The sequence below is a fragment of the Mesoplodon densirostris genome, chromosome 2 (genome assembly GCF_025265405.1).
Source record: "Mesoplodon densirostris isolate mMesDen1 chromosome 2, mMesDen1 primary haplotype, whole genome shotgun sequence".
NCBI lineage: Eukaryota > Metazoa > Chordata > Mammalia > Artiodactyla > Ziphiidae > Mesoplodon > Mesoplodon densirostris.
In genome coordinates this window covers 151137348-151158932 of record NC_082662.1, presented here as the reverse complement: position 1 = coordinate 151158932, position 21585 = coordinate 151137348, and the positions used below count along the sequence as shown (strand labels likewise).

Sequence of the window (21585 nt, the reverse complement as noted above, 5' to 3'; positions counted from 1 at the left end):
AGCTTTTCTTAACAAGGGGATGGTTAGAGTTAAAACAAACGTCCACACACCACAATGTGGCTAGGAGAATATTTAATGTATAACAGAGCTTCCCAGGATCCTGGGCTACTGTTGATCATTCTTTAAAGTGTGGAAAGTCAGGTAGAGACTGGTAAGAGCCTTTGCCTAGAAACGGAGCTTTGCTGTCTATCACTGTGTATTGTCTGCACCTGATGCCCTGCTCGGACCTCAGACTGCAAGCAAGTAGGTCCTTAGTACCTGTCTACTACATACCCAACACTGCTCTGAGTTATTTACAAATGTTGCAAACATGTTGCAATCAATACCTTACCTCAGGGAAGTGACCATGAGACAGGTAATATTTGCATTTTACAGATAAGGAAATTGAGGCTCATGCTTGAGTAACTTACCCAGGTTTGCAAGGCTAATAGCGGTCGTGTTAGAATTCCAGCCCATGTCTGTCTGACTCCAAAGCAGAGTCTCCGGGTTGCTTCTCTAAAAGTGTGGATTCTACAGTGACAGTAAGACACTAAGTTGATTCATGTGGAAATTTAACCCATACTTATGATCTCAGAGTGCCATATGAGAATTAACTGAATGAAGGGTTCAATATGGTAATCATTAAAGGCTTACATGCCTAGAGAATTTAAATTTATCACTGCAGGGAGTGAATTTTAAATACTAAAGTTATACATCTGAGAATTATAATTTGAAAACTTTATTCTGAAGAAGAATTAAATTCTAAATTCAGACCATATCACGACTATGGTTAAGGCATCACGGGCCAATTTTACCTTTGAAATGTTTTCCATTTTAATTTTTACTTATTTTTTACTTTTTGTGGCCCTTGAGCATTTCTTCATGAATTCCTAGGTTATGTATATATCAGTCAATGGAAGATAGTGAAGGAGCTCTTAAATTCATCCGTATTTCAGTAACAGACACCTCTCTGAGGTGGACCTCTCCTGAAAGAATCATTATATAATCTTCTAATGCACCATTAAAAGACCAGCATATATTACCAATGTGAAAAATAGAAATGGGTAATGAACTAAAGTAATAGTTTAATCTCTAGTGTTCCCTGGCTATGCTTACATTCTCATTTGAGTATAATTTTTTTTTTTTTTACTTTTAGTGAAATTTTAGCTTATGCATGACTTTTTAGATTGAAAACATCATCTAGGAATAATTACCAGGTTTCACATATTGGTTCAAAAGCTGTTCAACTTGCCAGTAACATTTTGTTTTCAGTAAAGAAAAGCATAAAAAGCAATATTTTGTTCCTACTGTAATGGTGAAGATCTTTTCTTTCTCTGGATTATTTCTCCGCCACTAGCTTTTTGGCAATAAAAATATTTGCTTAGTAGTCAGAGGTAGTCTGTAAAAATTGAGACCTGAATTGTAAGTTATCTTTTTAAACAACATTTACAGACCCTGACAAGGTGTTTTAAATGATCTAATCTCTTTCTGGTGTGTTTCCATAATTGAAATTCTACCTCTTGTTACTCAAAACTGAAATTCATTGTTCCCATCTGAAATTCTACTTCCCTTCTTACTTTGCATCCAGGATGTAGACTATGATGTGTTTAGCACAACAAAAGCAAAGTTTATAACTTGATCATTTATTGGATGGAACTTTCCTTGGACAAAGGAGCATTTGTAGATTCAGCTTACAGTGTTCCCACTATATATTGAATACATTTATATTCAAAAATGAGCTGTTATATAATCTGTGGTACGTGCCCAGTTACAAATTTCTAAGGGAATTTTATATCTTCTCTGAACCAAACTTTCCTATTTCTGCTCTCTTACCTAAAGTTCATCCTTCTGAATTTTGTGAATATGCTATCCTATGCATCATCTAAACATTAAGCCTCCCCAAATTAAAATGTTCCTTTTAAATATATGTGTTCAGCTTAATATAATCTTCACCATAGTTTATATAACCAAAATTGGAAGTTGGATTCTTACGAATCATTTTCCTGCCTTTTTACCATTGCTAAATATTTCTTTGGTCCAACTAATATTTAGACAACCATAAATACAATTCAAATCTATCCATTAGGTTATATAGGATTGATTTAAAAAAACTAAACTCAGAGCTTCATGCTGAAAATTGGAGTCATTCTGAGAGGCCTTGAGTTTTGAGATATAATCTTTCTCAGAAATGTCCAGGAATTCCTTTTTTCTTCCTTAAATTGGTAGGAAGCAAAATTGAGTGAATCTGTAGAGATTTAAACCTGCCGTTCCTTGATTCATCCTTTGTACTTATTGAATGTCTACAGGGCATAGTTTGATTTACCTTTCAACTCTCCTCTCCATACTAAGAGAAATCTCTCTTCTGTCTCTCTCACGAAATATGCAAAAGTACCATTAGTATAAAGAAACAAGGACTGCTAGATGGTTTAATACTTACAGTGAAACTTAATGTGGACTAATCTAAATCAAAAATGATCATGGTGCCGAGCTGCAGTTTACTTTTGTACCACAACTGGGCAAGCAGTTTTCTAAGAAGTTCTTGGTGTCAAAGAAAAGCAAGTAGCAAAAATGCATTAAAAAATTATTTAGCACTTTTGATGCTAAATTAGTTAGCATCATTTAATTATTTAGCATACCAGGCATTATGCTATGACTCAGGATAGAAAAACAGATAGGAAATAAGGGATACAAAATAAGTAGGAAAGAGTCCCTTGACGTGAGGAGCTCAGTTTTAAATGCAAATTTCTTTGAAAAGGTAATTATTTTACCAATGGAGGAGTCCTTCTTCCATCACCCCTTACACCATTATCACCGTGAGTCAGGTCCTCCTGTATTGCACGTAGGTGTTTCAGCGGTCAAGTGCTGAAACTTGAGGTCCATGAACCAGGCAGTTGGGACATCCTTGGACACTTGACACCATTTCACTATGCTGGCATGAAGAAGGCCAGGACACTGAGCTGCATCTGGAGATGACCACGAGAGAGATTTTTGTCAGGAGAACAGTGAGAGTTCAAAAGAGCATTGTAAGCTCTGATCTACTTTTGCTTTTCCTTTTGGATAGTAAAAAAATGCTGTGAAACAATGGGAGCACCTCATTTATCTTTAAATCATTATTTTTCACTTGGATACCTAACCATTATTCCATTACAGTCTGTAGTTGTTGTCCCTGACAATTCACAGGCTCCTGAACTTTATGTGAAGTGGTGACATTTGCCTAATTTTACAGCTTAAAGAAAATGACAGTTTACTGCAGAGCAAGATAATGATTTTAAACTCTCGTCTTTCACTATATTTAGAGGAGAAAGAAGAGATCTAGATTATTAAAACTTGGCCCTGTGAAGGAGTTTCTGAATATCGTACCAAAGACAGATCACATCAGATTTTAAGATATGCTTTCTACTGTATATTTGAGTTTACTTGTAAGAAGCAGAAAAAGTAAATACATTTTTTAAGTGTCTGCATTAATACTATCTTTCCCAGGCAAACGCAGGGATTTATATTTTGCTTTAGGAAGATGTAAGAACAGCTGACAACTGAGAAGTCTCTTGCTCTCTCAGAGAGAACCCTGAATATTAAATAAAGAATGTCTCAGTGCAGTGCCAATTGCATCTGGTTAGTTTTCCTCATGAAAAGCATCTTAAGCTCTGTTGGGTCATGGGCATTTTTTTGGAATGTTGTAAAAGTTATGAAGACTCTCCCTATAAAAATGCACACGATATCATATACACAGAATTCTTAAGTAAAATTTTAGAGTTTTATAACTGTCTGGAGCCTGTCCTTGGGCCCCAGGCAAAGAACCCGTGCATTTCACTGATGGGCTTTGCTCAGATCCAGGGCCCAACTACACCCATGAGTCTCGTCAGGGTCTGATCTTATCCATATGTATCTCTGACTGTAAAGAAAAGTAGGAAACTGAGCACAGATAACTCCAAGAAAACCCATTCTCCTTCCTTTCATAGCTCCCTTCTCCTCTTTGAGAATAGCTCATAGTACTTCACCCCCCGCCCGAGGGTGAGCCATCAGCGTGCCACCTTGCCTCGCATATTCCTGTAAGATTTTGAGGCTCCGCCTGTGTTGACTGGAATTATTCAATGTGACCTTTTGAGGAAATGTCTTAGAAAGAGCAGCGGATGGATTTAAAATCAGCTGATTTTAAAAGATGTTTATCTATAGACATTTACACTTAGAAAATGTTTGGGTTCCTGAGGTGGCCTGATTTCCTTGGCCCCAGAACTAACCTAGTTGGTGAGAAACATGGTAAGTCTGCATTTATAAATTTATTTCAAGGGCTCCTTTTCTTAATATTATGTCAGATCAGTCTGAACTACGTTATGAATCAGTGTGTCAGAGATCCGAAGGTGTTTGCTTTTCATCTGGTAAAGAGAGTGACTTGTGTGTAATTATGAGCCATGATTTTTGGTTCTATATATAAACTCTTCCTGAAGTAGACTGTTTAACTGCAGAGCTGCTATAGAATCGAATATAATATTTGGCACCTGCAGGTGATGATAGGTTTTACTTTCTGGTGGTGCATTTAAAGGCCTCCTCAGTGCCACTAGTGATGAGAAACATGGGACTGTTGTATCAGATCCTGAAGAATGTCACCCGGCCTGCCCCATGTGTACAGAGGAAGTCATAGCATGTCCCTCCTACCAGCTTGTCAATTTCCGTAACAACCAGGGCCTTCAGCACCGGCAGAGAGATGCTCTTGCTGGCACGTGTGTTTTGGAACTGGGCTGGGCTGCCGATATTCCATTAAACAGCTCCTTGCTCCATGGGAAACACAGCAAGGCCTTAATTTTTCTAATAACCAAATCCTGCCTTGTGTCTCCTTTCCCTTCATCCCCCTGCCTTGCCTGTTCTCTCTCCTCTATGTACCTTTCCTCATTCGCTGGTCAAAGTAAAGCTGTAATTACAAGGGTAAGGCTGTGACTCAGCCCTGTTTTGTTTCTCTCCCTACTGCATAGCTTTATGCAGGTGACTTCTTAATAGTTACTATGATAGCGTTGGTGCAGGAGCCACTGGCGAAGTGCGTGCACACCGTGGACTTTGAGGATCCTAGCGTTCCCCGGCAATCCATGTAGCTACTAGTCATGGGTCATGCAGTCAAGGAAAATAAAGCAGGCAGCAAGCCTAGAAGAATGCAACACACCCAGTCTCTGCTCACTTTCTTTTTTCTGGAGGGCTTGATTTTCAGAGAATTCTTGAGGTTCTATCAGCCTGGTGCCTTAGAGAGTAGCAAAGAAGAGTCCAGGTTCCAGAACAGTGGAGTACATGAATACAAATAAAAACCATGCCATTTTTATGAATGCAGTGAGGCCGACAGCGCTCTGAACTCAACAGCAACCTGGGGCACAGTCGGTGAATGGTGTCATTTTGCCGTGGGTGTAGTACTTGGGCAAAGGAAGGTGGCCCAAGGTGCCACTCAGAGCAGAGAGACAGTGATGCTGGCCTGTGTCGTTTTTTTGTCTTGTTCCCATTCGGTTTCTCCTTCCCGTCCTCTTCCTGGGTTGTCTGTTTCCCCTCCCCCCCATGGCCTTTCCACTCTTTGCGCTTAGCACCCAGGGGCATTGTTTTAGCCCTACAGAGGGCCCTTGGGGACAGAGGGTGCCAGCCTCTGTCACTGCTGATTTATTATTTAAGAATCTCTAAAAGAACTTGAAGCATTACATAGACGGTTCCCTAAGGATAAAAGTTGGGTCTCTTTGTTTGCCTAGAACCTAGCCCAGGGCCTGGGACAGAACAGAGGCTTAATAAATTTGTTGAATGAGTGAATGGGGCAGATAAGACCACTGGGCTTAGCAGAAGCAGAAGCACACGAAGGAAGGAGGTGTGATGGGACAGACTCCTGTAGCAGAGGGCTCAGCGTGATAGGAGGGGCTCCTAACAGTTAGCAGCCCCACGGCAGGTATGTAGTAGGTACAGTGCCAAGAAACAGAACTGAGAAAGGTCAAGAAAGCGAGAGAGTGGCATGGACATATATACACTACCAAACGTAAAACAGATAGCTAGTGGGAAGCAGCCGCATAGCACAGGGAGATCAGCTCGGTGGTTTGTGACCACCTAGAGTGGTGGGAGAGGGAGGGTGGGAGGGAGGGAGACGCAAGAGGGAAGAGATATGGGAACATATGTATATGTATAACTGATTCACTTTGTTATGAAGCAGAAACTAACACACCATTGTAAAGCAATTATACTCCAATAAAGATGTAAAAACAAACAAACAAAAAAAAAGCACCTTGAAAAAAAAAAAAAGAAAAGAGACAGCACGGAGCAAGTGAAAGAGCCTGTGCTTCAAACCCCAGGCAAATCCGAAGGCCCACTCCAGTAGTAGCTGTGTGACCCCAGGCTAATTGTTTAACCTTTCTGATCCTCAGTTTCCTCACCAAAACATTTGGATAGTAATACTCACTTGTCCAGGAGATTAAAGAAAATTCATGTAGAGTCTATAGCGGAGTGTTTGATGTGTTGTATGTGCTCTGTGATTGGTAGCTTTTATTTTGGTTGAAGTTGCCTGTATCCACATCATAAAGGCCATTTGTAGAGGAAGGATTTGGGGGAGGTGGTGACTGAAACCGAACATGCAGAACTTATCAGCTTGAACCTTGCTTGAGCAAGTGCCTTCCTGTGGTATAGATGTCTCCTTGTAGACAGAGAATTAGAACAGGATATTTTCCAGTGTACTGGCCCACCTCCCTCCTGTGTGGTATAAACATGTTAAGGAATTAGATTCGTGTGAACATTTATAGACCCATTAAATAACCTGTGCCAGCTTTTGAGCTGATTACAGAATGAGTCCATGAGTCAGTGGCCCGGGTACAGCTGAATCCCTATCTGTATTTCTGCTGTTTGGAGGGTTCATTCTTTTTTAATTCTTGTGGGTTGCTTAAAACCTGCTTTTGCAAATATTCATTAATACTAGTCTTAAAATGTTTATAACAATAACAAAAAGTTAGGAAAGGGGATCCCTAACAAGATCATTAAAACGATAAGACTAACTTCTTTGATTCATTTAACAAGCTTATCTGGAATGTGTTCTCTGGACGCAGAAATGAGCCAGGGCCATGGAACTGCACCATGAGGAATTAGGAAATCGAGTCCTTGCCTTTAGGGAGCTTCTAATCTAGCAGCATAAAGTTTTGAGTTGGAAGGAACTTCAGAGAGTATCTTATCTGATTTACCCACAACTTTCCAAACTCCCACTAAACAGAACCCTCTATAGCAGAGAATGAGGCATGCCCCCTTTATATCAATTGGGAAGGAATTATAAAGCATATTATGTTTTGTACATTTCTTGAAATGATTATTCTGAGATATCTTGTTATTTGTGGGATACTTATTCCTCTCTTTGAAATTCTGTGGAGAATTCCTAGAGAAAGCATTCTTGGGGCAGACACTTCTAGATTGCCCTCATTTTAATCCCATTTTTCTAAATAGAGTCAAAAGAGGAGTACCAAATTCTTTATACTCATATTCTCGAAATTGGTTGTTGGAGGTTTGGAGATGTTTAATCATATTCTGCCTCCCTTCTGAGTTCTTAACAAATTTAAACTAGACACAGAGAGTCAGGTGAGTATCATGGGTCAGTATCTATCTTATTACTAAGTCTCATAATTCCCAAATGCAGAGCTTCTAGTAAACTAGTTTGGAATACATTTGCAATACTTAAAACATGAAAAGGATCTGTAGCCAGCATATATAAGGAAGTACTATTAATGCAAACCAATAAAAACCATCAATTAAAGTTATGAGTCTATATCCTTGAAATTCTCTTACATGTGTGCAATAAAGTTCACTGAAGCATACATACTATGCTCAGTAGCAAAAAAAAATTTTTTAACCTGGAAGCAGTTTAAGTGCCTAGCACTAGAGGAATGAATATATAAAATCCTTTATAGTCCCACAGTACAATATCATGCAGCAGTTAAAAGAAATGACCCAGACACATATATATTTATATCTCCACAATTATGGATCTCAAATCATATTATTAAATGACTAGAGGAATAAGCAGAATGATAAAAATTGTATGACACCATACAAATGAAAAAAAACAGTTTTTAGATGGACATTCAACAAGTATTAATTAAACACCAGTTATACACACACATACACGTGTGCATGCACACATTACTATAGTATGTTTTTATATGATATATTTATAAATGGCATGTATTTATATCTGTTTTATACATAAACATTCATATATAAGATGTATAGTTTATTTGGTATATTATAAATATGATACAATTATTAAAGTATCAAAAATGATCATACCAAACCCGTGACCATTGTTGTACCTGGGGATGGGGGCAGGGGAATGGGACTGGTATGGTAGTTTCATTTCTTCAGGGAGAGAGTGGCAGCTGGAAGCAATGTTACAAAATATTACTAGTTCTTATGCCTGTGATTGAAATGCAGTGCTTGTTACATTCATTGTACTTTTCTGTATCTTTTGAATTTCTCAAAATTCAGAGAAGTCTATGAAGAGAGGAATATGTGTATGACAAAATGTCAGGTGGAAAACAAGCAGATGACACAGTGGTCACTGGTGTTGCTCACACCTTCCACTGCATTCGCATATGTACAGTTTGGTGGAAGAAAACCTTCAGGAGGAACTAATACACGGGCACCAAGTCATGCTCTAAGTCACCTGAAGTTCTTCTGGGGTTTTTTTGTGTGGTTTTTTTTTTTGATTGATTGATTGATGGCTGCATTGGGTCTTCGTTGCAAGCTTTCTCTAGTTGCGGCGAGCGGGGGCTACTCTTCCTTGCGGTGCACGGGCTTCTCATTGCGGTGGCTTCTCTTGTTGTGAAGCACGGGCTCTAGGTGCGCAGGTTTCAGTAGTTGTGGCACGCAGGTTTCAGTAGTTGTGGCTCGTGGGCTCTAGAGCGCAGGCTCAGTAGCTGTGGCATCTGGGCTTAGTTGATCCGCAGCATGTGGGATCTTCCCGGACCAGGGATCGAACCCGTGTCCCATGCATTGGCAGGCGGATTCTTAACCACTGCGCTACCAGGGAAGCCCAGTGCTCCTGTTTTAATTTCATTTGAAACCTCTCCCATTTCCAAGGGCTCTGATAGTCATGGCCGCAGATGGAGTTGACCTCTATTCATTGCTGTTCTTATTGGCCAGTTGATCAAATGTGTGACAAGCCTTAGTTTAATTGGAGCTTCATAACTTATTAGGCTAAACAGTCCCCACAAATTCAGTTAGTTCTGTTTGCCCAGCTTCTTATATGTCCTCTGGGCCTCCCCCAGTTGTTATCCTCCCAAAGTGTTAATTCCCAGGAAATGTATTAGATTCATCAGGCCAATGGAAACCTCAGGATCCATCATGAGATCCCATGGACCCTGCTCTTTTTAGGGTGCAGCTTGCCCACCTTAGCCATGTCCTGGAAGAGGAAGGAAGCCAAACGGACATGTTCTCCCCAACCATGGGCTCAGGACACCCACTCCTCACTGCTCTCTGGGCCTTTTCTCCCTCATATCTAGCTAGTTCACTCTTCTGTGCCTTGTGTGGGCAGGGACATCCCATCAGTAGCTGCAGTCCTCTCCCTGGCCAAATCCATGTGCTTCCTATTCTGAAAGCAAAGAGGAAGGAAAGGGAAGGTGAGCGCTGTGGTCCAGCAAACAGCGTTGCTCCTCTGTGTAGGCAGGAGGGAAAGGAACCAACTTGTCACATTCTCCCCTGTCTGGTAGGCTAGCCCATGAAGCATTAAGAGGGGCAAACCCAGCATTCTCTACTCTCTCCACCTGTGACTGGGTGAGTCAGTCACCATCCATAAGGCCTCGGGGGGGGGGAGGGGGGCGGGGAGGAGAGGGGATAATGAGAGCCTGCTGGGTTCTCTAATCCAGCAAGAACGCTGATTCTCATCTGACTGACTGTTCTCAGATAAAAACTATAAGGAAAGGAGGTGTGTTCTTAGTCTCCCCAGACCTCCAGCCATGTTCAAAATAAATTCTAGGGTATAAGCAATTAGTTCAGAACAAAGAGCTCTGAAGAGTTTGTCTGGAAGGCACATCTTTGTCAAGAGGCATATGGATTGAAATCCCAGGCCTGCTAAAGCCATTGTCCTGAAGGAAGTGAGTCTTAGAGGAGACCCATGAAGCTTCATGTCCTAGAGGAAGTGAATCCTAGGGGAGACCCATGAGGCTCCAATCCACCAAGTGGGTTCTCCTGGCTTAGGGGTGAGGGGGTGGTATTTAAATCTTAACTCTTATACCTGAGAATAGACTAATTTAAGACATCTCTTTGAATTAAGTCCATCAAATGACCTGGAAATCTTCTGCAAAGAATTACGCAAAATTTTATGGTATATCTCTTTATCATTATAAGGAATCAGGTATAACAGGGAAATTTTTTATGAGATAATATCAAGTAAAAGAAATAAAATTAAAAATTTGTTGTCTATCATAGGATTGAAACTATATAAAAATGACATACATATGGACAGAGATTTAAATGAAACTTGAAAACTTTCTAATTTATTAGCAAGACGGGGTTGTAAGAAAATTTTTAAATTTAATTTTGATTTTGATAGGTGGTTTTTTTGTTTATAAGATAAGAACAATTTTATAAAACAACCTTTTGGAGAAGAACCCTGGCCCCATCTTGAGAGAAATGGCTCTCAAGGTGGAATTTATCTCTGTTGTGTGAGCTCTTAGGAAGAGGGCCTGAACCCGTGACAGAGTTAGCCTCTGAACCTACAGAAGGTAATTGTATTTTCTGTGACAAAAGTGGGCGGAATATAGCCCATGGGCCAAATCTAGCCTGCCAGACAAGAATGGTTTTTATGTGTTTAAATGGTTGGGGGAAACAAAAGGCCGAATAATATTTTCTGACATGTGAAAAATCATGTGAAATTCCAACTTAAGGGTCCACAAATAAAGTTTTGTTGGAACACAGCCATACTCGTTCTTTTACTTTTCTCTGTGGCTGCCTTCATGCTTATAGCTAGAGCTGAGTTGCAACAGAGACCCTTTAGAATGCAAAGCCTAAATTATTTACTCTTTGGTCCTTCACAGAGAAAGTCGCCAACCTTGCTCTAGGACATCAGTTCAATATGGCCCAGAGACATGGGCATCCAGCATTCTATATCCCTGCTTTTTTTTTTTTTCTTTGCTTTTTTTGGCCTTGCCATGCGGTGGCTTGTGGGATCTTAGTTCCCCGACCAGGGATCGAACCTGTGCCCTCTACATTGGAAGCACAGAGTCTTAACCACTGGACCACCAAGAAAGTCCCATCCCTGCTTTTCCCTGTCCTCACTCCTGCTCGCCTCCTCGTGGGGAAAGGAGCATCATCGAAGTCATCTGAGTGCCAACATCAGGCAAAGCAGGACCTTGAGAAATAGGTCCCTTGATGCTTCTAAAATATCCTTTTTAGAAGGATAGAATCAGTAGAATGAGGATTTGGGTATAATAAACACTTCATGGGAGTTTTAAAGCTGTTTAGTCAATACATTCTCTCTTGGAAATGAAAAGGCCAATATACTAGGGTTCTTGTCACTGTGGTTGTTATCGTGGTGATCATTCCTCTACATGGTCAACAAAACAGTCAGAGGCTGTCTTACCCCTACTGGTCATTACGAACGATTCCTTTTTCCAACTGAAATGATAATGCACAAGTCTAATTAGAATAAAGCTCATTAGAAACAGACTTGGCCATTAATGCCTTGATTGATTTTTCTAATGAAACAAGCCAGGGGAGGAGACTTGAACAGCACTGCTAATTATTTTTGCTTTTCTTCGACATTGCCTCAAAACTTGTTATAAATTGTTGTTGTGCTGTAACGAAAATGCTGCTGAAACACTCCCTGACTGAAGAGGCTCTGACCCTTGCAGCCCCGAGGAAGCAGTGGAGGGCGCCTGACTCCTGGCCCACAGCCCTACAGGAGGAGGATTAAACAGCAGCCCCTGGGGGGTGTCCTTCATTTCACTTTTCCACCCTCTTCCCGCTGCCTCCTTGTCCTCTTTGTTCTGGATTCTGGCTGGTGGTTCACAGATGCTCAAGCTGTGGAATGCAGCTCTCGTGCCCCTGTATTCCTGGTTCAACAGAGTTTAAATGTTCAGGCTCCCATAGAAACTTAGATCCGAGGTTGCCGCCGGATGGTGATACATGGAGGAAAAGTTTTGGGGAAAAAGATGTTAGGTGGGCAGAGAAGCAAGACGGCCCATTAAGTGTCTGTACCAAATACTGTTAGGACAATTGTGTTTCATTAATCAAGATGTTCTTTGGTGCCCAGAAAGCCAGACTGCCCCACAGTGCAGGGTAGAAGGCTACCAAAGAGGCATGACTAAGTCAAGAAACAGACTCACTAAGCCCACAGTTAGGAAGAGAGAGGAGGAACATGAATCATGTAAAGGAAGCAGACAGGAGGTAGGAGAATCCAAATAATGCACAGGTCAGAGACCTATGGAGCTTCCCAGTCATCCAGAGAGGTTCAGGAGAGGAGGGGGAAGTCTTCATTTGTCAGTTAGCCTGCTGTTTGATGAGTATAACAGTGCACACTTCCAGGCAGAAATAAGCCTCATTAAAGCAAACTTCTGTGGGCCACACAAGGATTCCATTGAGTGTCAAAAAGACAAAGAGGAGAGGGCAGTTCTCATGGGTTCCCTTACCCTGCTCCTCTCCACCCGGGGGCCCCTTCCCAATAGAGTCTTCTGCTTTATCAGCAAAAAAAAAGAAAAAAAAGACAAAGGGGAATAAGAGACATGTTCTCTTCTGCCCCCTATAGTAAGGGAAGCAAACATTTTGGCTAAAATTACTTTTAATACGTGGTGGGATGGAAGGATGACTGAGAGGGGAAGAGACCAATTCTCCCTAGAGCTTTCACTTGAAATTATGATGTTGGAACAAGATCGTAAGACTAAGTAGCCACTAAGAGAAGTCTGGGGAGGAGGGAGTATGAGAGAAGAAAGCAATATATGTGGAAATGCAGGATGTACAAGAAGGATCTCCCAGTTTCGGACACAGTGGATGACCGATCCTGTTGTTTTGTTCATCTTTTATATGTTTTAACTATTTTTTCTTTGGGATAGTAGATGGTTTTTTCCATGCCTAATGAAAGTGCTGCAATGAAAATATTTGTACACTTCTAGGAATTTTATAAAGGTAGAGTTTACATGCCATAAACTTTACTTATTTTATAGGTACAATTCAGTGATTTTTAGTAAACTTACCAAACTGCATGACTATCACCACATTCCAGTTTTAGAACATTTTCATCACATCAGTAAGATCCCTCCTGCCAGCTTACAGCCAGTCCCCCTTTCCTACCTCCAGCCCCAGGGAATAAATGCATATACTTTTTTAAATATATATTTGGGAGTTTATCATTAATATTGATGTCTATGCTATAATAAGGGTATGAACATTCTCATGACTCATAATACATATTACCAAATTACTTTCCAAAGCAGCCATACCACTTTACAAGGCTGCCAGCAGTGTGTGAGAGTTGCAATTCATGGTACACTCCCAAGAATTGGGTATCGCTATTTTTAAATAATATCTAATTGTCTTCATTTGTATTTTTTTTATTACTGAAGCAGACCAGTTTTCTGTCTGCGTGTTTACTGACTTTATTTGTTCTAAATGAATTTCCACTCTGTACCCTTCCCTCTTGTTGAAATCCTCTTACATTAACTTTTCTTATTGATATGAGCTTCTCATGTAACTTGTCACTTACACATTGTATGCTGCAGGTATTTTTCCCATTGAGGTTTGCCTTTTTATTTTGTTTTATTCTTTTTCTTTTGGTATGCAAAGTTTCATTTTTACATGATCAAATATGTTCATCTTTTTATTTTCTACGTGATCTTTTTTATGCCTTTGAGGCTAAGAGTTATTTCCTTCTCCAGAGCTTTGACAGAAGCTCAGTTTTATGTTCTGTTTTGTATTATTATTAAGATTTAGCACATCATTTCTCTTGGAATCTGTCATTTCTGGTGACCCTCTTTGTCAAATACTTAATTCTTACATATCTTAGGCCATATTACCAGGATATCTTATTCTGTACTCGTGATGTTTTTGATGGCTTCACTTTAAAAAGAACATGAGAAAACTGACACACATGCAAGGGAGTGAGACCTAGGTGGAAACCTCATTATTCACAGGTAATGGACCGAAGGATGCTGTCTGTCTGGGAAGACCTAGCCTCTGGTTACAAAGGCCCTGACTGTACCATTCTGTGGGAGTTACAGAGAGGCAGGGTTTGGACTCAGCTGTGAACAATTTCATGAGTAGCTTGGAAAAGTATCTGACATGTTCCAGTCGTAAAGAGAAGGCTCCCCATCTGTAATATAGTCAGTGGAGGTCTGTTCTACATTAGATGCAAGGTAGGGGAGGAAGACCTCTGGGTCCCCTTCCAACTCCAAAATCTCAGAACTCTCTAGATACTGTTCCTCCTTTCGTTTATTCAACAAATATCTATTGATCATCTAATATGTCACCAGCACTAGTCTAAGTCCTAGGGATGCAGCAGTGCAGAAGACACTTTCTGCCCACTGGATGCATCTACTCAAGGGGGAAGACAGCCAATAGAGGAGCAAAGCAATACATTAATGAGGTCAGGTAATGATAAGTAATAGAAATAAAACTGAAACAGAGTAAGAAGTGCTATTGTATATAAGGAGCTCAGGGAAGACAATGAGGTGACATTTGAGCAGAGGTCTAGAAAATGTGAAGTGATGGATGGGGTGAGGGCTGCGGGCAGGAGGAGCCAGCCAGGAAGTTGGAGCAAGGACAAGCATCCAGGCCCTGAGGTGCCAGCTTGTTTGAGGGCCTGAATGTAGATGAGTAATCCAGTGGTGGCCCAATTTCTCACATAGTCAATTTAGTAACAGTTGGATCTGTTGACCTCATTTTTCAATATCATCATAAGAGCTATAATTTATTAAGTACCATGTTCCAAAGCTTTGCTAAACACCTATGTGTATTACTCCTAAGTCTCACAACAGCACTGCAAGTTAGGTCTTATTGTCCCCATTTTACAGATGGGGAAACTGGAGCTCACTGCTTCCTCTCTGGAACTTTCATCTTGTTCTAGTCTACTCCATTGGGGAAATACTCAGTTCACAGCTGACTATTACATGCTTGAGGTGTATGTATTTGGCCGAATGCACACACATCTACAGAGAAGTACTAGAGATTGCTGTGATAAACTCACCCCTGAAACTGGACAGCCAGCCCTAGACTATTTGCCTGCTTAAACTTGAGAAGAAGTACTGTAGGCACTTGGAGGAATAATTCCTTTATTTGAAGTCACTCTTTGAGCTGTTCCTCTTTTTTTTTTTTCTTCTTCTTCTTCTTTTTTTTTTTTTTTTTTTTGCGGTATGCGGGCCTCTCAGCGTTGTGGCCTCTCCCGTTGCGGAGCGCAGGCTCAGTGGCCATGGCTCATGGGCCTAGCCGCTCCGCGGCATGTGGGATCTTCCCAGACCAGGGCACGAACCCGTGTCCCCTGCATCGGCAGGCGGACTCTCAACCACTGCGCCACCAGAGAAGCCCTGAGCTGTTCCTCTTTAAACTAGCAGAATTAGGACAATGTCCTTTCCTTTGCTACACCTTAATATTGCTAAGTCTAAGCCTAGACATTTCAACAAACAAAAAATCCTGACCCTAGAACCTTAGAAATGTATGAGTTGACATAAATTTCCAGTTTCCAAGAAAATAATGTAGACAATTGAAGAGGGCGTGGAAACTCTACAGAGTAGGGGTGTGGTCAGGGAAACTGGTAGGCAAAAAGCTCCTTGAGATTTTTTGAGTCTACACCAAAACGCCTCTGTGGTTCTTCATACGACCCTTCCTTGTCAGCGTCATCATGCGTTTCCATTCTTCCCACACGAGGGGTCTCGTGGGGACCTGGCTGTCTGTAGCTTTTGGTGTGTCCTTTGCACAAGGGTGAAATTGTGTCTAACAGTCCCTAATGCTGGCTGCATACAGTGTCTTTACAGAGACTTCCATTTTGTAGTCCCTTTAAGGGGAAAGGGCATGCTTTGGGCTAAGAGAATTGCTGTGTAGCTCCCAAACCCAGCTCACTCCCACTTCCTGCCTTCTGACAGCTGCAGGTTTTAAGGTTCTCTTTTTATAATAGTTCTTTTAAAATTTCAATGAGACCTGAAGTCATATTATAGAAACAAGCTCCCTATCTGGCCCAGTAGAGCCTGTGTGCAGGTGGGGCCCTTGTGATGCTGAGATGGGGCTCCTTCAGTACGTTTTCTTGGGCTCCCCTTAAAATGACACTGGCCATATGGGAGCTCTTACTCTCCTTGTTTTTGATTTCCAAGTTTTCTGTTCATAAAATAATTGCTTCTCAGAGCTGCTGACAGGTGATAATAACAAAAATAAAACTGATTTGAATTTAGTTATCAACTCACTACAGTCATAACAAAAGAGGCAAGGATTAGCCCTGTGTTCTGGGCTTCTCTGAGGTTTGCCCACAAGTAACAGGGCGCAGGACTCCTACCTACTTTGCAGGGTTGGTGTGAATAACCAATGAAATAGTGTCTGCAAAGCAGCTGATGCAATTTTCCTTCTCCTTCTCATAGTAATTATAATAATTTCAGAGGAGCAAATGCTTGAGAAATGAAAGTTGCAGTTTGGGTTGGCACAGAGGGTTTATAAGAGATTTGTCCCTCAAAAGAGGGAACTTTCCTTTTTTTATTGAATGATAGATTCTTTCAATTCTATAGTGCTTTACAATTTTCAAAAGTTTCACACACATGATTTCATATAATCCCATCATAACCCTTTTTTCCCTACCCCTCAAAAGAGGTCACTTTCTTATGGTAACAGTAAACTTGGAGGGTCTGAACTGATCCTTCTGTTTAACCCTATAATTCATTTACAGAGTTGGAGACACCGCTTTATCACTGAGTACACCAGTTCACGTGTGTGTCTGTCTGTCTGTCACTGCATCCAAGTTCTTCCTTGTGGATAAGATGCCCTCCGAACCCCACATTGACCACCTAGGCCTTTGCTTTGATTGAGGCTTCTTAAGAAGGGAAGGGATTAAGGTGTCTGCCATAGAAGCTTTATTTGAGCACATGGGGTTCTGGCCCGTCTGGGGTGCAAGGCTGAGGTGGAAGGAAGAGCTCCCTGACACCTGGCAGAGTACAATTTGTGACGACAATTCTCACCCACCCAACCACCGTAAGGAAGGTGGTCCCTATTCTCCTGCCAGGGCCTGGACAAACAGGGGGTTTAATAGCAGTAGTAGTAATAAGAGCAGCAGCTAATATTTATTGACCACCTGCTAGAAACGGTATTTTTCCCATGGAATCCTGATGACAACCCTACGAAACAGAGACCATGATTATCCCCAGGAAACCAAAGCCCGAAGATTTTCCCAGTGTCTCGCAACAGTGTGTGTGTCCACATAGACACTGGAGAAGTCCTCTCCTTCCCTAACGTAAACTCCATGAGCCCACCTTTCCCCTCCAGCCAGACGCTCAGAGGCCACTCGCAGGTCTACTGTCTGAGCCCCATGAGTTGAGGATACGTGGAGAGCATCATCTGATATATTTCTGATAGGTTTGGATGTGTCCTGGTGCCCACAGTGGAGAATAAACTCCCAACGGTCAGGGTCCACGAGGTTCTCCTTTCTAGCTCTCCATCATGTGGCTCAGGGAGTGTCTCCTGGGTGGTCTGGGCCAAGGCAACAGCTGGCATCTGCTTGGACACTGTCACCAGGGAGGTGTCATTGGGGACACACTTCTCTTGTCAGGAAATGGGTCACCCAGCTTCCCTGCCCAGGAGACTTCTTTTTGCAGCAAGTAAAACAAGCCTGGAGATGACACCGGGCTCAAAAACTCTGCAAGGAGCAGGGATGAGAGTTGGCAATGTGATAGTAGAAGAAACCAAAATTTGCTAATTGGTGAATCGTTCAAAGAGAACAAGCAATCTGGGGCCGGTTCGCATGGGAACGGGCCACCCTCGTGCTTTTGCAGGCCCCAAAGACTTCTTGGTGTGGCAGCACTTTTTTATTTGTCAAACACCTGTGTACACACATACACGTATAAACTTATGTGCCAGGCCCGGTTTAATCACTTTACCACTATTAACTCACTTAATCTTCAGCAACCACATGAAGTTAGTACTGTTGTTATCTTCGTCTTACAGATGGGGAAAGTGAGACACAGAGAGGTAACTTGATCAAAATCCCAGAGCTAGTGAGTCACAGAGCCAGGATGACTGCCCAGCCAGGTGGTACCGTCATGCATTAAAATGACGCTGAAATATTAGGAGAATGTGAGCTACTTCCAATATACAGATATTGTGACAAAGAAACATACATTTGAGAAATCGTTGTATGCAGAATTATTATTTTCTTTATGTTTTAGATACTTTTAGTAATAAGTCCCAGTTATAAAGAAAATTTTACTTTTAAAGGAACTTTCCCCCCAGAATTGAAACATGTAGTGTGTATTTAAACAGAAAGAAGTCGGGGGCCTCCCTGGTGGTGCAGTGGTTGAGAGTCCGCCTGCCAATGCAGGGGACATGGGTTCGTGCCCCGGTCCGGGAAGATCCCACATGGCGCGGAGCAGCTGGGCCCGTGAGCCATGGCCGCTGAGCCTGTGCATCCGGAGCCTGTGCTCCACAACGGGAGAGGCCACAACAGTGAGAGGCCTGTGTACCGCAAAAGAAAAAAAAAAAGAAAAATGAAAGAAGTCAGCCCCCTCCCCTTCCACTGCTGCTGAGCTAGCTGTTTTTGCTCCTGCCCATAGCCATGGTCAAGCCTACTCTCCACATGTTTCTCCCGCCCTTGTCTAGGTCATGGGGAGGCTTGGATGCCAAGCACTTTAGACAGTCAGGACATGGCTCTGACTTCTGTTGGAAAGAAGACATGGACTGTGATCACTCATGTAAAACCCTAAAGTATTAACATGGGATGTTTGCAGAGACCAAACTCCAACTACCACCTATGCTGTCTAGTCAGAAAGTTAAAGATATGTGCATGGCATGCCAAAGATTGGATGTCGGGTAAAAGCTTTATGACTTCGGAAAACTTCTGGGCCTCTCTGGGCTTTGTTTTTCTCATCTGAGGAATGGGAGACACAACAGTACATAAGACATAGGGCTGTGGTGGCAGAATCAGCAATACTTGAAAAGTGCTAAGCACAGTCCCCAACATGGAGAGAGCATTCGGCAAACTTGAGCATCGTGGGATGTTACCTGTTCACACTTGTGTGATCCAGGGGTAGAGGGCCCAGTCCAGTTGAGCCACTATGATTGTCACTCCAGGAAATTTGAAACAACAAACAGACACAGAGACTGGAAGTCACTGGAACTAGAGCCCATTAACAGCCACTCTCAGGAGGTAAGGTCCATGTTGTTCCCACATCTGTCCTTCCCAACCTTGGTTACTGAGCCTTCACTTCTTTGGGATACCTTTGTATCTTTCCAGTACATTCCTCTTTTTTTTTTTTTTTCTTTAAAAAAAAAAAGTGGTCAAAAGGATATAAATAGTATGAATACGTGACTTTACACAAAGCCTTTATCTGTGACACTGTGACACAGGCAGGACAGGGACTTGTTTCCGTGCTCTCTGTGAGAGACTACAGACCAAGGAGCCATGTGCTTTGACCAAGACAGCCCAGTGATGTCAGACGTGGAGCTTAAATCCCAGGCCTAACTGTGCCTTCATAGAGTATATAACCTGCTGGAGAGAGGATGAACTATGTTCAAAAGTAACGGCTGGATGTAGTTCTTAAGCCCTCAAGTAACCTGTTTTGTTAGGGAATGCACTAAAAGCATTTTTGCCTTCTTTGTGCATCCCACACATACCAAACATAGTCCTAGATATGTTATACATATTCAGTGAATCTTTGTTTTTTTAATCCCTGTTTTAACTTAGATTGGATTAACGGACTTCCCTGGTGGTCCAGTGGTTAAGACTCTGCACTTCCACTGCAGGGGGCATGGGTTTGATCCCTGGTCAGAGAACTAAGATCCCACATGCCACACAGTGTGGCCAAAAAAAAAAAAAAAAAAAAACACCAACACATTAGGGTGGATTAAAACTAAGACATCCCCAGATTATGCCATCCTCCTCTGTAAAAGTGTAAGTTCTGGGCTTGGAGATATAGCTGTGGAGTGTGAACAGCCTGAGCAGAAAGGGACTCATTCACTGTTCATTTTGGTTTCTCCTGTTCATGACGAATTGGTCTCCTGAATGGATCATCCCTTTGGTAATTACTTGGTGAAAGGCTGAGTCTTTCCTGTGCCTAGTATAATATAAGTTCTTACCAATACAAAATAAGGGCTTATTGGGGGCTTGGTAAAACTTCCATGCTATGAGGTATATACAGTTTATGAATCAGCCAACACGTATTTATGACTTACCTACCTGGTGCTCAGTAGTCAATGACGGAGCCTGGCTCCTGTTGCAGGGAGACATATACTGAGAGAAAACCGATTGCAAGTAACTATCTCAAGCCTTGCTTTGGATTCTCAGTCACATCTTATTCTTTTCTTTTCCTCTCAAGGGTCGAGATTACTGTTCGGAAGAAGAAGATATCACATAGCACCAATTCTACCACTCAAACTGGGAGCTACTACTGTGTAAATAGGTTACACCCCACGTTGAAATCTTTGCAAAGGTCGGTTCTCTTCAGCGAACAGCACTATAGCAAAAGAAGATCGTTCCATATCGTATGCCCCATTAAATTACAATGTTTCTTAATGAACTTGCAAAGGAATATTGCTAAAAACAAACAAACAAAAAACTGTTATCGAACTTTCTTTGTTGCTGCTAGTTAAAACTTGTTGCAACTTTTCACTTCTCTCAGTGTCCAGGTCTGCAGCAAAATTCTGCAATTTCACCTTAAAGATACTGTTGGTTTTACAGATGCTCTCCAACCTATTTTCTATAAGATAAGGTAGTGGTGAACTCAGATATCCAACTTCTGTCCTAGACCGGTTCCGCTTCTAAGACACGCGCCTCTGTCCCTCTCTCCTCCCCGCCGCCTTCCCCCCGAGCAGTCCAGAGCCTTGCTTCTCACTGGCAGTGTTGCGCTTTGGAGATGGGACGGTTGCTATGGCAAAAGCCTTGTTTCTCTGAGAAGAAGACGTAGAGACGCTGTTATCGATTAAAAGCATGTTGTGACCTGACTCCTGGAAGTGACATAGGAGCGAACGGCAGGTGGTTTCATTTCCTGGGTCTCTTAATCAAAGATCAAGCTTGCGGCGTCAGTTTTGCTCCGATGCAGACAGAAGTGTGATCACAATCATTTTGAATCCCTCTTGCCTACTTTTTTTTCTAAGAAAATAAACATTTTACTGTTTTTATGTTTCCTTGTCTTCTCCCATTCATCCAGCTCAGTGTTTTACGATGATCCTGGGTGCGGAAGACGAGCCCTCCTTAGCAATGACGCCTCAGTGGCTCCCTACCCTCCCATTTATAACCCACCAAGCATTCGCAGTGCTGACAGTGGTCAGAGGAGGTGAGGGGACGTCCCCCGGCTTTTTAGGAGGGCCTGAAACCACCCTGTTACCTTTCATCCTGTTAGCAGATAAACCACCCTACTTCCCTTCAAAATGGCACGCGGGCCTTGCCACTTCCTTTCTCTTACTTGCAGCGCTGGATGGTGTGGTGAAAAGCATTTGCCG

At 42.0% G+C, this 21585-nt stretch overlaps 1 protein-coding gene across 1 annotated transcript in view; it reads left to right on the top strand.

Moving 5' to 3' along the window:
- The window catches only part of C2H1orf21 (chromosome 2 C1orf21 homolog), a 231047-nt gene extending 209783 nt beyond the window's left edge, over positions 1–21264 (top strand). Inside the window, exon 6 of the mRNA XM_060091147.1 lies at positions 20463–21264. Coding sequence (XP_059947130.1) covers positions 20463–20501 — 39 coding nt within the window. The 3' untranslated portion in view covers positions 20502–21264. The remainder of the gene's footprint in view (positions 1–20462) is intronic.
- Positions 21265–21585: the final 321 nt, after the last annotated feature.